This window comes from Accipiter gentilis, chromosome 19 (assembly GCF_929443795.1).
Source record: "Accipiter gentilis chromosome 19, bAccGen1.1, whole genome shotgun sequence".
Taxonomy (NCBI): Eukaryota; Metazoa; Chordata; class Aves; order Accipitriformes; family Accipitridae; genus Astur; species Astur gentilis.
In genome coordinates this window covers 16,331,115-16,349,139 of record NC_064898.1, presented here as the reverse complement: position 1 = coordinate 16,349,139, position 18,025 = coordinate 16,331,115, and the positions used below count along the sequence as shown (strand labels likewise).

Genomic DNA, 18,025 nt, shown 5'->3' with positions numbered 1-18,025 from the left:
CTTCCACTTAGTCAATGGAAACCCAGGGAATGGAGTCTAGACAACAGTTCACCTCTCCCAGAGTGGGCACTTATCTTGTTCAATGGACTTGTGGAACGTACTGACTCTGCTAAGGATAGGGAAGTTTTAGATACCTACTTCACATGGAGATATTATACTTCACATGGATCTAAACTAGATCCTGCCCTAATTTTCAGAAGATGAGTATCTTGTGGCAGAGAAGTTTGTATTTGCTTTTTGTTTTCAACTGAACACAGCCTTTAGCAGACACCAGAGAAAGTACATGGAAAGAAGGAAATGCAAAAATGAGAGAATATAATGTATTTCTCCAACCTGAGAGAAGCCTTGTCCACGAGAATCTGCACATATTTGTGACATCTTTCTCATCTAGGTATTCCCTTATGTTGAAAAAGGAACAAGCTTTTTCTGTAATGGAAAAACTGACGTGGCCTCCCTTCCCATCTCCATCTCTGTTTAAATGTAAAACTTGTCATAAGTTATTACTTTCACTCCTCTGTCAAACATGGTTAAAGTTGTCCAAATGTTAAAAAAACTATCAGTGGACAAACCAGACAGATTTACACACATACATGAAGAAACGGGGCTTAGGAAACCAGACTAGGAATCTCCGCTTGCTACTCAGTTGCAAACAGATTTAGTTAATATGTCAAAAAGAGGAATGACATGAGTTAAGAAACAGCTCCTTCCTTTTTTGGAGTGGAGAACAACCCAAACTCAATGCACTTTTTACCCCTACCACAACGATGGGGAGGGAGTTCTGTGTAGGTGGTCACATCTGAATTACTCACTGTAGCCTCTTCTTACAGTCACCGGGGAGAAACTGAGATGACTCACTCTTCCCCATTGTCTACAAAAAGAAACCCAGAGACTAGCAGAGATCTGTATCAATCCAGTCAGATGAAACAAAACTCATCCAGGGTACCTGTATTTTTCTTTATGGAAGGTGGAAGCAGGAAGTGGAATCTAGAATCAGAATATGTTTTAGCACAAAAAGATAAAAGATGTCTCTCCGTGGTGCCAGAGGCAGCAGTGATCAGCAGAAGCTGTACCCCACCAGGTGGTAACAACCAAAGGCCAAGACTGCTCTGCTGGCACAAGTCCTGAGCACATCTACAAACAGTCTCACCACACTCTTCTTCTCACACCCCAGCGTTTTAATGACCATTCTGGTAATACGTTTCTTCACCTTTGAGGAAAAAGTCTTGGGAAGCACTCTCTCATGAAGCGTGGGGGCTCATTTTCAATGTAGAAGCGGTATGTCTGTTCTTAGACTAGAGGACGCAGCCCGAATTTTCAAGAACAGCCCACTCCCAAAGTCAAATTGGGTAAAATGTGAGCAGAAGAGCCCACATTTTTAATTTCTTTATCAGAGGTGTTCTATTTAAAAATGAGATGCTGATCAGTTTTGATTTGATTAAGGTATCCCATCTGCTGGTTAAACCAACCTCTTCTCTGACAGTCATCCTTCAGCAGCTCATCTCTGGTAGTAGAGGTTTCAGTGACCTGCCCCCACCTTCAGCATCTGCTCTCCACAGCAGCCAGACAGCCCCTATAATCTTCCACATGTAACCAACTCATTCACAGGCTCCAGCTCTTTCATGGGCACATTTAGGTGAAACAGTTGATGAGGCTAGTCCTACTACCTATCTGTGCAATCTTTGTCTTCAAGAAGACCACCATCTTATAGCAGTGATATCGACTGAAATCAACAATAGGATTTATTAACACAGCAATAAAAATAGCACAAATGCTTTATTTTTACTAAAGGCAGGAGGTATGAATGAGGCTGTAGTTCAGGAGCTCAGTAATTCAGGTATTAGTGCTTTTTGTGCCAGGGGAAAAAAAAAACCAAACCACCAAACACTTTGCTCACAAAACACCAAGCAATGATCAGATGTATACTCACTCCACCAGTTAAATTTTGTTCAGAAAAATATAGTTGGGTTAAACTCTGTCCCTGTCATTCAGTACGGCCATTGGTCTCTGTAGGCCATAAGCTTTGTAGTGAATTTTCAAGGCCTCGGGACCAAGGTTTGTTACTCTTGCTTTGCCTGAACTTTTTTTCGCCTCCCTGCAGCTTTGTTTTACTTGGTTTAGTTGTGAATTTCTGCGATTGGCCAGATGTCTGTATCTACTTTGTTTTATTTTGTTTGTGTGTGGTAGCACCACAGTTTTGCACATGTAGCAGTAACCAGCAGTTATTCTATATAGAATGAGTTATTTACCACTAATGTAAGGACTTCATATAGAGAAATACAACAGCCCAGTATGAGAGTAGAAGCCTCGAGAAGTGGAGATGTGCCAGGATGTGGCACAGGCTTGGCACTGGAGACCACGGCTATAAACAACTCACCAATGGTCAGTTAAAGAAACACAGACTTGGAGCTGGCCAAACTGGTTTTAGGGGTAACAAAGAGAACAAAGAAACAGTATCCAATACCCATAAAAGCAACCATATATAGCAAGAAATCAGACGTAATGTGGAATTGCAGACCAATGAAGAAAGAGATAGTTGTAAAGTTGTTTTACCAAACATACTAAAACAATCCCAGGTGGATCCTACAGTAAGGAAAGAAGAAACCATCAGCATGAACCTCATACTTCTCCCAGCAAAGTACTCCAGCTGCTGACATCTTGCTGTAACACCCCCCACCACCAGAATAAAACCAGCAACCTTGGGACCCAGAGGAGTAGGGGAGGGGTAAGCATAACACCAGGAAGAAGAGTAGAAACTAAGAACTGTACGTATGACAGTTTTAATCGCATTATTATTCTTCCTTTTTTCTGTAATAATTGCATCTGGACTGATAATGATTAGACTTTCAAAATTTCAGTTACACTAATAATAAATTCTTTGCTATATAAAGATGTGCTGCCTTTTTGCCCGTGAACAAGATTTTGAGTGTAACACTTTGTACGGGCATGTAATCTCTTTACATCACAGTAAATAAATCCAGATAAAAATGGTGTTTTTTTATTCTAAACAGGTGTTGCCTGTCTTCCCAGAACAAAGAAAAAAAAAACCCATAAACTTGTGTTTTTCTAACTAGTTCAGCAGAAATATGATCACATACCCACACCTGACCCAGATCAAATTTGAACCATTGGGTGACCTAACACTAATGATTCTGGAGCCATGGCCAGAAGACTACAGAAAGGCCAGATGTGTATAGTGGGAGCATTTGTACAGAGCTAACAAAATGACTAGAACATCACCTTGAAGGGGTTATGGACTAGAAAACTGCTAACACTTTCTCTTCATCAAATACATCAGGGTTTATAAAGCAACGGAAAAGAATTCATGGAGCAGAGAGGCAAGAGAGAAGCAAGGAAAAGAGCTACCTTGAAATCACTGGAAAATTACTGAGTGAGAACATAGTCTGGCAAAAGAAACTACAGATGGTAGGAAAAGGAAAAACAAATACTTGAAAAGTTCCACTGATTTTTTGTTGTCTTTCACTGACTTTCTTCTTCAATTAGCTCCCAGTTACTGGGGCTATAAAAGAACCAGCTGGGTTTTAGTTAAAAATGAAGACGGGGGTAATTACCGTGACAGTGCCTCTTCTGTATTCTCACTTCCCTGAGTTACCCCAAACACCTCTACAAACCAAATACTTTGTTACCTTACTGTCACACCCTTTTCTTCATGGTGGAATGGGCTTCCCATGGACAAATAACAAGACCACTTTTTTCAGGTCCTGTTTTACAACTACACCTTGTACATAACACCTTACCAGAGCGACCTCTGGAAGGTTTCCGATGCATTTCTAATGTATGCTTGCTGGTTTTTCCCCCTCAACTAAGCTTTCTGGTAACATAAGCCCTTTAGTGTACGGATCAGGTCTCTTTCTACGCTACCTGATACCCTCAGCACTGAAAAACCACTAACAGTAAAGCTGGTCATCAGGAAAAGATTCATGAGAAAGAAGATGTGGACTATTGATTCTACTGAGCCATTCAAGAGGTGCTATGACCTTCCCAAATGCAGTTCTTGCCTTTGTACATGAGCTATAAAAGAATTAGCAAAGGAAGGGAGACAATAAAACATCAGAAATAGGTAACAAAATATATTCAAGACAGGTGTTAACCTGTAACTGAAGTCATAGCAGGAGTACAATCACGTAACAGATAGGACTTGTGTAATTTGACATTGTCAGGTCATCCTCAATCTTAAAATTCAGGTTCTGTAATTGTGTCTCTGTTGTAAATAGCCTGTAGTTAAGGAACTATGTGTACAACTCAAAACTGTCTAGCAAACATTACCATCTCTCTTCAGAAAAAGGCAGTGCTTGATGGGACCCAAGAGAGTTGTGTTCTGAGCCTAGCTTTACTCCTCACCAGCTGTCAGATCTTGCTTCATCTCTCCACATCAGTTTTTCATCTCATCCTTAGACTTTCTCACTCTTCGCCCAGTCTCTCAGCATGGAGTCTCAGCACTCGACTGCACATCCAAGAGCTTAGTAAAATTACCCACCAGGCATTAGTAAAAATAGAGTAGTCCTGGCTTAGGCATGTTTAAATAGTTGGTCCCTGGCTCTTCAGCGCAGAAATCATCACCTTCTGTATCTGTATAGCAGCTAGAATCATGGTGCCCCAAATTCCTGTGAGGCCTTTAAACAGCAATATAACATTAATTACAATAAACATAACATTAATTACAAGAAACAAGTGAGTGTCAATTTTATTTTTATATTCTCAAATGGAAAATACACTTTAAAAACAAATGCATGCACTTTTATCGAATGGACAGAGCCTGGACAAAGAGACGTGTGTGTCTGCCTGACAGAGGAAAACTTCTATGACTGAAGGTTTCACACTCCAAGAGAAGAATGGTTTCTGCTGAATGCAGGAGCAGAAACGTGCAAGCCAAAGACTGCTACTAAAAACAATTACCGAGTTCTTCAAAGGTAATGGTTTCTCTTCACAAGTCCATGGCATAAATTAAAAGCTCCAGAATCTTTTCGACTGAATGTTATTTTCATTATTTTCTGCCCCAAATCCTCCGACTCTAATAAAAGATTCTCCTCGCTTTGCAAGTGTATATGCAGGCAAAACTGCTCTTTATCTTCACAATATACAGTAGACGAAAAAACTACCTCAGAATGGACTTCAGTTGCAAATAAGTGTTATAAATTATCACTCACATATTAAAATTAATGATAATGAGCCCATCTGGAGTTGCTAATTGGTTCTAGGCATAGTGTTAAGTTTCTCAGATGCAAAAACCAGTTCATTATCAACACTCAGCCAGCAACATACTTGTCTTTAATGGTAACAACTCTTGAGAAATCCAGCTTCACACATATAAGAAATCAAATGCAAGAAGTGGTCTCAAAGCCCATGAGGAAAATGACAGCTACTCACATTTCACTGAACACCAGACCTGGCAAAAAATCTTCCCTTTCAAACTTTTAACTTCAATGACTCATCACAAAACAACTCAATCAGCAAAGCTCATACATCTGGTAGCAATGTGGTGCTAGCAAACCCTCCTCAGCCAACAGCTTACAGACCCAATTCCTTCCAGCATCAGTCTCACCCATGGGGAAAGAATTCCTTCAGTGTAGCCTTATATCAGACCAGGTATTGACAGGACCTTATTTGAGACGAAGGAGGGAGTTCATACCTCATGAAGCTATTGCTTCAACAGACCCTGTTGCACTGATTTACACAGAGTTTATGTTTTCAGAGTTATCCCTGCAAACATAAAGACAAGGAGCATGATTATTCTCATATGCTTCAGTAAAAGTGCAATGCATAGGATCCACTGTGTCTGCAGACCTCTGTGGATGATAACGACCAGGAGAGAGGTAGTAACAAGCAACCAGAAAGTGGTAACATCAAACATTGCTCAGTCATGCTGGCAGGAAACATCTGCCCACTGCCTTATCTCTTTCTCTCACTTTATACTCAGGTTGAAATATCACTGATATCTCCTACAGCAGTTTCTTTACAGTACAATCACCTCCACACTTTTGCACAGGCAATACAAATTTACCTTCAGCAGATCTAACAGAAAGCCTCTTAGATATCTTATTGGACTGTTGTTCAGACTGGATTGCAATATGCTTTTTCAGATAACATTTCAGAGGAATACAAAGAGATATACATTCATTCAAAAACTATGGCACATAATCACACAGATAGCATGAACACAATGCCTAAGTGCTTCTAATGAAAAGCAAATATCTGAAATTTGACATCACCTTTTTCCTAAAGTCACGTGTTCTACTAAAGTCATCCATGGCTCTGTCTGGCTTTCCTTTCACAAAAGGAAAGATTATGGTAGAATTTTGTTGGCTGTTACTTTGAATTCCAAAGGTCAGAGGGTCCAGATGCAACTTCAAATTAAAAAAAAACACAAAACACCCAAAACAAAAACACCACCCACAACTCTACCTACAAATTCGTTTCAAGAGTGGTCTTTGAAGAAGTCTGATTAACTAACACAGCTGAAATGTGTTTATCACTCATTCACCCAGGATCCCCAGGCCATATTACAGATATAAAAGCAGTCCATAATACTGAGTAAAGCTTGGTCTTCTGGACATAACCATGCTGTAGCTCATCAAACATTAGAATCAGTGTTTTACCTCACTCCTTTTCTGTCTCACGGGTTGTTCCTGGCCTGACACTGCAGACACACAAGCGCTCCTTGCAAGCTGCTAGTTAAATACCACCACAGCTCTTTATGAGTAGCTGGCTCATGGTCATATGTCTTCCACGAGAACAGGATGCAAAGGGAAAGTCCATCCTAAATACTGACCTTTAGAAACCACAGAGAGCTGCAGAGCCCAGTGCTGTGCCACCCAAAACTAGCACTGGGTGAGACAGCTTAGACCTGAAAAGCAGAATAGCTGTTTCAGCACAACTGTGAGGGCAGCTGAGCTAATTAGCTGTGACCCACTCATTTGAAACTAACAGTATTTCCACATAGAGCTGGGGATTTTTTACCATGGACGAACAGCTAGACCATGAGTCTCAAAGAGTTTTTCTAATATTTTTCTAGCTGAGACAAAGTAGGTAACACTTGTTTAGTTACTCCCATGTCTTAGTCAGGGAGCACAGGTACTGCACAGTACTAGGGTCTATCAAAATATCAAAGCAACATTCACTGTCAAATGCCATTATTGCCATATCTCATGAGCATTATTAAAAGACAAATAAACATATATATGTTCTTCAAGGCACTTATTCACGTCAGCAACCTTATGTATAAGTAAACTTTACCAAGCGTGTTTACTTGAGAAGTTAGATCTTAAGTATCTCTACAAATACGAAACTCACTTAACTTCTGAGCTGGAGCTGAAAGAATCCAAAGAATGTGTTGCTGTATACATTTAATACTAGCATCTTTCCAAGTCTTCTAAATTTTGCATAAAACAATTCAGTCAACTACAACTCAATAAGGTTTCACATTGCTAGGTAACCGTGAATCTGGGATGAGTGGCCTTCTACTAATTTTTTTGTTGTTCCTTTTAAATAAAACAGATCATAAAAACCGATGACAGCACCCTCACGAGTCATTGTGCTCCTCACATCATCCCCAAAGCTAACTTTTTCTTTTTAAACAAAATCACTTAGTGAAAATGTGTCACATCTCTATATTCATAGGTTAACAATTCAAAGTTGGTCTAGCTACTAGACCACAATCACAGAGATGAAAATAAGTATGTTTCAATGCATACAAATAGTCCCATTAGCTTCAGAGGCATTGTTCCGATGCACAAAATCAGACTGCAGTGCAGCTTTAATGAAAAAAAATCTCAAAAAAAAGCTAAAAATGGATCTACAGTCCAATTCATAGGAAAATTATTTATTTGTGCATAAGCATCACTAGCTTTGCAGGGAAAGCTGGTAATAAACATTCTGAAGGTCACCAGACATCTCTCATTACAAGAACCTCCTTTTACTTTCTTATAATTTTCCCCTAATCTTAACCATTTCAACTAAAAAGTTTCACAGCATACACCAACTCAAGATGAGGGGTTTTTTTATTAATAACTGCAGATGAAAAACATTTATCTATTTCAAACACCCGGCTAGAGAAAACAAAATATTTTGTCTGGAATGCATCCAAAAAATTGGCTACCTTTCTTCTACGAGTTCTAGATGTTGGAGCAGAGACTTGAAATTCTGAAAGCTTTTTATATCCCAAGAAATCTGTTCAAGTCTGGGCCTTTTCAGGGCTTGGAGGACATAGCCTTGTACATGCTCAACAGAAACAGATTTATCATCTCAATTTCCTAACGGTTCCATCTGCACAGGGCATGCCGCTGGGAGGCTGAACAGGAGTTTCCTTGTAGTCATCGGCTCTTCTGAGTTAAGCTCTCTTTTGTGTTCATAGGCCTGTGTCTCTTACACTGACTGACCTCCAGATGGGTCCAACTTGCCCAAGCTGATGCAGAGGGAAAAAGAAGAGTATATTGGGTCAGTGAGGTAAGGGGAAGAGAGGCCTGTAGGCATCTGGCAGGGCACAGGTAAACTGCACAAGCAAACAGATAGCAGAAAACAGAACAATTTGATGAAGGAAGGTGAAATGAGGATGAGAAGGCAAGAAAGACTCAAGAAGGAAGAAACCTGAGTGCAAACTGGGCACTGCCTGTCTGGGGAGCAGCTTTGCAGGAAAGGCCTTGGGGGTCCTGCTGGGGAAAAAACAAGCACAGGATTACAGACATACTGGCAGCAAAGAGGCCACCCTGGACTGTAAGAACAGAGGCAGGAGATCCAGGGAAAGATCCTCCCTTTACTCTGCACTCATTAGAGCGCTTCTGGAATAGTGCATCCAGGTTTTAGACCCCCGGTGCAGGAAAGACATGGACGAGCTGGAGGGAGTTCAGGGAAGTGCCACCGGGATGGTGGGGCTGGAGCACCTGCCTGTGAGGAGAGGCTGGGGGAACCTGGAGCAGAGACTGCTTCAGGGGACCAAAAAGCAGCCTCCGTGCTTATGTGGAAGGTATCCAGGAGACGGCAATGGGCTGCCCAGAGATGTTGTGCAGTCTCCCATCTTTGTAGGTTTTCAAGACCAGAGTGGGTAAGTCACGAGCCGCCTGATCTGATCTCAGAGCTGTCCCTGCTGTGAGCAGGAGGCTGGACTGAGGGATGCCGAGATCCCTTCAGCCTGAGTTACCCTGCGATCCTGCGACCTGGGCATGGCAAGGGCAGCCAGCACGGGACAGAATAACCTCCAGCCATCAGGTCATCCTGCTCCCAGGCCTACCACGAAACCCGGGGCCTCCCGCGCCACCAGCCCTGTCCATCAGCCAACGTCCTCCCTTGCTGCCCTACCGCACTCGCCTGCGTCCAACGCGCGGCCCAAGCCAGACGCGCTTTTGAGTCACGAAATTCAAACTTCACCAATAGCCTGCGGAGGGTGGGAGGAACAGGAAAATCTCCTTTTGGCTTCTGTGGCTTAAAGACCTTGGAAATTACCCACGTGGCACTAAAGTCATTCAGAACGCAAAGTCAAGCTCTCAGAAAAAAGCTGTGAGGACAAAACCACAAACGCTCAACACACCCCAGGAAATTTGTTACTGAAAAAGCACAAGGCAAGGCCCAGCTTGGGAACAGCAGCGTGCGGGAAGGCAGCTAAGGACCCTGGTGCCCTACCCTGCCCTTCCAGCAAAAGCTGACCCGCACGGCTGATTCCCTACATCCATTCACCGCCCGTACCAAAGACGGGTAGCGCAGCTTTGGTGATTTAGAGAGCTTTCACCGAAAGGCTGGCGGGGGCGGCTCCTCCCGCTCTGACCAAGCGCCTACCAAAGAAACCGGCTTGGCCGCAGTCGAGCAGCGCCCGCCAGCCTGCGCCGCCGCCCCGAAGCCGCCCCAAGCGCAGGGCCAGCCCCGGCGGCGGGGAAACGCCGGAGCCCCCCCGCCCGCCGAGGGGGAAAATGGCACCGGCTCCATCCCCTCGGCTTTCCTCTTCTCCGCCGACCCCCTCCTCTCCGCCTCCCTCCCCTCCCCTCCCCGCCCCGCGACGGCTCTTGACTGACGAGGGGCCCCTCAAGCCGCCGAGCCCCGCGGCGGTGCGGCAGCGGCAGCCCGGCAGCGGCAGCCCGGCCCCGGCCCCCCGCGGGCGGCGGCGGGGGGCGATGGCGCGGCGGCCGTTACCTGGAGAGGGAGTCGCCGCTGGGCGGCCGCGCCGCTGCCGCCGCCGCCGCCGCCGCCGCCCGCCCGGCGCCGAGGCTCTCGCAGCTGGAGCTCTCCTCCATGCCGGGCGGCGGGGCGGCCCCCGGGGCGGGCAGCTGTCTGTCTGTCAGCCGTGCGGCGGGCGCCCGGCGGGGCGGGAGGCGGCCATGTTGGCCCGGCGTGCCGCGCGGGGAGGGCGGGCTGAGGCGGGGCGGCGGGAGGGGGCCGAGCCCGCCGCCGCTGCGGGGAAGGGAGCAGGGAGGGGCGGCGGCGCTCCGCCGGGCTGCTTTCCCCTCAGCCCTCGGTCCGGGCAGGCGGGGAGAGGGGTAGGGGCGCCGCGCAGCCCCTTCCCTCGCCGGGCGGAGCGGGCCGGGCCGGGCCGCGGAGCTCGGGCGCCTGAGGGAGGGGAAGGGGGCTGTGCCCGGCCTCTCCTCAGCGCGGCCCCGCAGGGCGAGCCTGGCCGGGGTCCGCGGGCTGCTCAGCCTCCTCAGCCCGCCCGCCCAGGGAGCGAGAAGGGGGTGGAGAGGCGGGGAGCCAGCCGGCGAGTGGAGGCGTCTGTCCGTGCGGGTGGAGAACCGGCCAGGATCTCCCTTCTTGGCCTCTTGAAAACCAAGGGAGGGCGGCAGCCCCCGGGTTCCCTCCCCGGGGCACGGTGGCCATTCCTAAGAGCAAGGAAATAGGCTCTCTCAAGGATCCCCCTCGAAGTCACCTTCGTACTTGGGTTGGGCTAGCCTGCCAGAGGCTCTGCCGAGACCCCCTCTTGTGCTGTGTTGTGTACCTGTAATAAACGGTTGTGATCCCAAAATTCTTAATTGCCCGTATCTGCTCAAGAATCCCCCTTGAGTTTACCCCTCAACTGGACGGGGCAGGAGCTGTGGAACATGGCAGGTCGGAATCATGGGGGTCCGCAGGGTGCTGGCACCCGTCTTCTGTGGGCTCGCAGGGAGAGAAGTAACCTGGCTGGCAGCTCGTCTGCATGTGTGAGGAGTTGTGCCCGGGAAGCTTTGCAGTCACAGCTCGGTATCCAATGTTCTGTAGGAAGAGCCATGGTATGTTCAGTTCCTTGGAGCGATTCGGTGAGCAGGAGGAAAGCTCTTGGCATTGCCTACGAAGAGGGGGGAATTGCATCTTAAGCCTCCCGTAGCCAGTGCGAACACATCTTCCAAATGCACAGCTGTTTTGGCAAAATTCCCATTAGGCAAAGAAGCTGAAACGCTGGGGACGTGTTAGTAGGCAGATGGGTTTCCAGTAGGGCCTGCTCGTTGTTAAAGAGAGCACCCTATGTCAGGAGCATCACTCCAAATGGACCTCCCCGTTTGAAACGCTACCTCAAAACAGCCTGTATCTTCTAAACATCTGAATGTGGCTGTAAAGTGGTTGCTAAAACATCATCATCCCTCTTTGTGTGCCAAGGAGTAAACTAGTTGATGTATCTCTTTCTGTTGTTTCCCGTTTTGTCCCTGTCATCAGAGTGTAACTCCAGTTTAAATCACACAGAAGCCCATGAATGGGAGCAGGATGCTGAAGCGGGGTTGCAGCTTGAGACTGCACGATGCGGCTGTGAAATTGCCTCCGTTGTTCTTTCCTTTAGTGTCTATCGGCTGCTGTTGAGTAAGGTTGATGTGGGATGGTTTTGAAGCAGGTTTAAACTTGAAAACATGGCTTTGTCGAAGCAGGGGTTTTTCCTGTATTTTTTCTTAATCTTCTGAACTAGAAGTTTATAAATTGGCAAGCGAGTTTGTCTAGTGCTGGGGGGGGGGGGGGGAGTTCAGCATAGAAAATTGAGTTTGTGGAGGCTTTTCTAACATGAAAACTTTTCTGGTTAGAAGTGAGATTTTTGTTTTAAAAAATAAGCTAATTGCTAGTGTTTTATTGCGCTGTTAAAATCCAAACAAAATGCTTTGACATTATTAAAATGAAAAGATTGATAGACCTGTGCCGATTTTGTTCCAGCTGTAAAATTTTTTCAAATGTTGATTCTTTTTTCCCTCTAGTTAGGGGCAATAAACCTTTCAGAAGTACCATTTACTAATGGAAAATGAGATGCTCTCTCACCTCCTCTTCTGTTTAGCTTTCCATCCCCACCTATGTCTGGGCGAGCAGACTGTGTCCTTTTGGAAGACAAGCAGACAGGGGCTGCTGTAGCAGCGGCAGTTTTGCATCTTTGGTAAGCAGTCACGCAGTTCCTGGTAGCCTTTTCCCACTGTTGCGCTCCTTTCCCAGCCTTTCCGAGGATGGAGTTCCTGACGGTAGTAACCCTTGGGAGAGGTCAGCGCTGTAGAACTAGCACAGAGCAGTGCGTGTTTCCCTTTCAAATCTTATCAAATAGCCTTGTGGGGAGGTGGTATTACCTCTATTCCCTCTGCTAAGCTTAGTTTGATAGAGGTGCAGTTGTTGAAAAAAAGTCAAGTAGGAATAAAAACAATATATAAACCTCCTTTGCTATGTGAAAGTATTAGAGTGCCTTCCTTTCTTCCTAATTTGCTATTGATGTGGCATCTCTAAGCAGTTTATTGATGAAGTGCTCTATTTGCTTTTCACTGCCCTGTTTTGTTCTTGGCCTTATCCCCAGGGCCTGTGAAACCCTTTAGAAATTCCCACTGGTGCTTTGTAAATGAGAACAAAGCTAATCACCTCCTGGATCTCTCCTGCTGCTGAAAGAAACTAGCAGTCTGCTCAGTGAGTCTTTCTGCTCGACAATACCACACTTTCAAAGTCAGTCAGAATTTTCTCTCTGTGAAGTGAGTTACCTCAGGGCTCTTACAAGTGATGGAGAATTAAATAAAGGCCCTGACATAACCAAAACCAATTAAGGACAATTCACAAGACTGTTTTATAACTGATGCAAAATAAGCATAGTTCAGTCTGTTAACCTACTTTTGCTTGCCACATTCCTTACCATTATCTTACAAGTATCATAATTTCGGTTTTTTATGAGGGAATGTTAGGCCATTCTGTGATTTGAACACAGGAAACAGTAAAAGAAAATTAACATGATGGATAAGTAATAACATTCTCTGTGTTCAACTTTAATGCCATGTGGCTGAGGTAAATGATATCCCGAAAGAGAGAAAGACAAGGAACTTTCTCGAATCAAGGATGTGAAAGATTATTTCCAAGTAAAGGACAAGCAGACATTCTCCAATACTTTCTGAAATTGTACGTGGTTGTTAACTTTTCTTTATAGCACATAAGAAGTGTAAAATACGTAGCCTGGCTTTCTTAGGTGTTTAGAGGCTGTCAAAGCTGTGGTGAATACAGCACAAAGAGGATAATTTCATGTACCATGTAAAACATGATTAAGTGAGGGGGAGTAAAACTTTTGCCCCAGTCCTTCAGTGTGAAAGGGAGATAGTATTTGTGTCCATTGTATTTAAACTACGTGTCTGTTGAATAAGGGGCTCTCTAGCTCTGCGTGTATGTGTAGTCTATACATCTGGTATATGATAGATGAATGTGCCGGATGTTACAAATCCAGATGTTCTCACCCCTGGAACCCCAGCTTTGCTGCTGCACAGCCGAACACAGGCCTGTCATGTCTCGCACTGTGAGCACAGTGCTCCCAAAACTAGGGACAGTCAAACATCCCAGGCATCCCGACACAGCCTGCTCATAGGGGTCTTGTGGGGATGTTTGGTCATGGTCTGTGACTCCTTGACTAAATGTACCTGGAGCATCAGGTGCCAGAGCAGAGGAGAATCATGCTTCTACAGTGGTCAAAGGGTGGACCATGAAGCAGGACCTTGTGCTCAAATGATTCGCTCTAAGAAAGCACACTTCCCTGCTGCAGTCTTTGTCATAACCTGCCCTTACATGGTACAGCTCATCAGACATTCCCCTCCCTCCCCCTCTTCCCCATCACACAACCCAACACGGTTACTTGAAAGGCCTATAAATAACAAGGGAGCGAGAGCCCTAATCCCTTCTGAAAATGGTCACCCTGTCCCCTTCACTCCAGCCCCAACATTAAAATCATATTCCTCCTAAAACTAGCTCTCCCTGCTACAGCTCTGCGGATCTCCCATATTTCCCCCGCCATACTCATGCATTCTTGTGCCCCGTTAGCCAGCGCATTAAATAATTCATGGCAATGGCAGCTTCACACACTGTGCCTTCCTCTCTAGTAGTCCACATCAGTGAGTCCAACAAATTTGCAGCATGACTCAGTCCCATAATTGTTCTGAAAACCACACAACCAGAGACACCCTCGTCTCCCCCTTTGATTCACTAAAATGGTTCTCAGATTTATTACATTTTCTTGTCTCCTTGATGTACAGCTTAAGGGCAGTGGGCAGCCGATAAAAGATTCTCAGCGCCTTGGGAAGGGCGGATTGTCACTGTCGAGATCCCACTGTGATGTATGATCATCAAATCACACTGGAGGTGGCATGTGTTCCTTTTGTCAAGCTCCATCAGCTGATAAAGTATGAGGTCAGAAACAGCGAGAGCTTTGGCACACACAGAGAGGCTGATGAAGAACAACGTGCTGTGGCTGTGATTCGGAGCTAGAGCTGCTTGTGGTTGCAGGAACATCTGTTACAAGATGGTCATGGGGCACATGCATGGATTTGGTCCTGCAGATGCATGATGCCTGTACCATCGAAGCTGGAGACTAGTCAAAACCAAAAGAGGGACTTACAGCTACATCTAAATGGTCACCGTGTCTCCAAGATTACTGTGCTTGAAGTTAATCTGATCAGAGTGGTCACCTTAGCTCACCCATGATGTGGTCCTTTACTGGCTGTGATGTACCCTGCCAGTGCTTTTGCCTTGCACCCCCCACATGTCTGATAGAAGCAGAAGCTAATGATCAATGGGCCCCTGGCGCTTTTTTTTGTCACTTGATCATTTCAGGGTTTTATGCAGTCACGCACATATTATCACGCACATATGCAAGGTGTTACAGATGTGGAGCTCTGGACTCAACCTGGACCTAATCCTGCACGCCATAGCTTGCTACCTGTTTATAGAGCACTTCTGATGGGCAGAATATTTATTCTGCTTGCTGCTCTGCCTGTGTAGTGCTTCCTTGCCCTCACTCCCACCACCCGCTCATGGCTGCTCGCAGAGCAGTGAGGTGTTAAATATAAGACAGGCTAATGAGGACATCAGGATCCATCCCAACGTGTGCTCGGTGTGTACAGACCACTGCCTGGAGTTAGGCATTTCACCCGACTTAATTGCCTTATGCTTTTAATTTTTAATGGCCCCTGCAGATACTGATTTATTGCAATGTACTGTAGCGTGCGTTTGCTCATAGCTAAGCAATGATACCAGTGCAGTCCAAGGCTGACGAGGTAAGTACTTTAGTGCTGGAGCAGACTGTGAACTCTGAAGGTGCAGGCACCCTGTTCTGGAGAGCGCGGCTGCCTCACCCGCTGTGTGCTGCATTCCTCGGGCTCCGGGGACAGGACTTCCATTACGTGCCGCAAAACATATCGTCGTTTTAGAAGATCAATTTTTAGTGTCCCTTCACATAAAGTAGTATAGCGTCTCTCCTTCTGAAGGACTAAATACATCACAGCAGCTGTCTGGCTGTCTACAGGTTTGGACTGCAACACTTCAGCAGCTCCTTGCCATCTGTGTAATGATCTCCAATCTGGCAAACATGAAGTAAGAATTATTCACAGGAGTTAAATTTGAAAGTTCTGGCACTTGTTAAACCACTGCTGCTGGAAATAACTGTATTTCCAGAACTTGTAGGGTGATCAGGCAGGAAGGAAGGACATTGGGACAAGAGTTGGTTTTGATATTGTCAGCTGTTAGGAAGGTGATTTTCTGAGGTCTCAGCACTTGCACTGAGCAGTCTCATTAAGGTGGGGGTAGGTGTTCATATGCAGAGTAAGAGTCTCTGTACCTCTTGGATCTCAAATCTCTATTTTACAGTCCTGATTTATACACCAGTTTTCAAGCAAACAGTCATTTTAAATACAGGTAATTTTATGTCTACATTGTCTGAAATAGTACTGTCTTTATATTGTGTATGTGCACACAGACTTCTCAAAGTGAGATCTTAATCTACAGCTGCTGTATTTAATAGCTACAATTAGGGAAATGGTTAAGAATACTTGATTTTATCTCATTTATGCTTCTTCTCCTATTAAGAAAGTTGTGCATTTGTGGTAGTGTTTTTTAATAAAACACAATAAAATGATGATGGTAAGAGCTGAAGATGATATTAAAAATGAGAAGGACACATCAAGAATATAAAATACAGCAGGAGTTAATTCCTTTTGGTTTCCCTTTTATTTACCTCGATGGCTCAAATTTCCATGTGGAAGGCTCATACAGTTGTCTGACTCTTTTAGAAGCAATAGGGTGTTCAGCTCTAATGATGAAAGGGCTGGGGAGCGGCAGGCTTAACAGTGAGTGCAATAAAAATGAAGTATTTGAGAGGCATTTGATTATCTGCTCTGTGTAAGTAACCTGTCTGCAGTGGGTGAGCTGTGGAAAACGCTCAGGAAGCTGCTGAAGACACATTAAGCCCCTGGATCCAATGAGGGAGGAAGCTTCCTGCCATTTCCAATGGTACTATAATTTGGAGATGGCAGATCACAGGGTTGTTAATAATGCTGAATAGGAGGCCCAAGGAGCAAATTTAAAGTGCTGGAGCCTTGATTAATCACACTACTTAATTGCTGGCTTACCATCGGAGGTGTGGAGACTGCTTCAATCTGCTGCCTTCAAGACACTCACGTTGCCTTTTCAGATTTACAAATGATCTTCAAGATGGAGCTTGCCCCAGTGATGGCTCTCAAAAGGTGGCGTGGGATGGGGCTGTGCCAGGTTGGTCCCTCTGCACCCTGCGCAGCCTCTGGCACGGTGACAGCAAGCTCTGCTTTCTCAAACAGCCCAGTGCTCTCCTGCCGCACCTCCAGACGTGCAAAGCATACTTGTCCTTTGCTGCCATGAAAATACCTGCCTGGTGGATCTCCCTTTGTAGCAGATGTGCTGATTTGAAATAGCCTTCAAAAAACCAAATAACATTTTAGTGCCGTATTGGGGCCAGAGGAGAACCAGGCTCAATATAGCATGGATGTGGCCAGACTGCTCCAGAAGGAACTGGTTCTAGTGTGAGCAGAAGCCAGTTTGCTCCACCTGGCTTCACGGCCAGCATCTGTCCCTGACCGCATTTTATTTAGCAGTGTGGACCTACCCAGGGAGTTGTTTCTCATTGCCTACAAGGCCATTACACATACAGTATGGGGACGCTGGTCAGTGCTTCTAGGAGCACCAGACTCCAGAAAGAGGAGCGCGTGCTTCTCCCAACAGGGTGATAGCGAGTGTCTGGTCAGAGAAGTGCACAACTGCAGGAGTACACAGTGTCCTACAAGTGGTCTCGGACTCTAAAATTTTGGCATGAACTAACTGAAAGGACTGGTTGCTGTTTCTGTTCTCATAGACACGAACACCACTTCCCTCCTCTTGAATCTAGCGCTCTTGAGCTTTGACCATGGAAGTAGCAGCCAGCTTGTGCCTATCCTGCCACTTGTTTTGCAGTCAAATCTCTGTTGCATTCAACAAATGAATGCATGAAAGAAATATTTAGGCTGCGATGCCATGGGTACCAAAGTTAGGAAATGCCTGGTTTAAATTTCCCTGTATGAGAAAATGGAGTCCCTCTGGAGTCCTCAGCACAGGAGAGACATGGACCTGTTGGAGCGGGTCCAGAGGAGGCCACGAAAATGATCAGAGGGATGGAACAGCTCTCCTATGGGGAAAAGGCTGAGACAGTTGGGGTTGTTCAGCCTGGAGAAGAGAAGGCTCCGGGGAGACCTTATTGCAGCCTTCCAGTACCTAAAGGGGACTTAGAAGAAAGATGGGGACAGACTTTTTAGTAGAGCCTGTTGCAATAGAAGGGGTAATGGTTTAA

General features: G+C 45.6%; 2 protein-coding genes across 3 annotated transcripts in view; both read right to left on the bottom strand.

The window, feature by feature from the left end:
- The window catches only part of MTMR2 (myotubularin related protein 2), a 67,328-nt gene extending 56,899 nt beyond the window's left edge, over window positions 1-10,429 (bottom strand). The window contains exon 1 of one of the 2 annotated variants that reach the window (XM_049823525.1): window positions 10,135-10,429. Coding sequence is in view for 1 of the 2 variants with exons in the window: in XM_049823521.1 (XP_049679478.1) it covers window positions 10,135-10,235 (101 nt within the window). In the remaining variant the exon portion in view is untranslated. The remainder of the gene's footprint in view (window positions 1-10,134) is intronic. The other variant, XM_049823521.1, reaches the window with a different exon arrangement.
- CCDC82 (coiled-coil domain containing 82) overlaps window positions 1-18,025 on the bottom strand; it is a 426,644-nt gene that overhangs the window by 155,178 nt on the left and 253,441 nt on the right. The window lies entirely within an intron of this gene.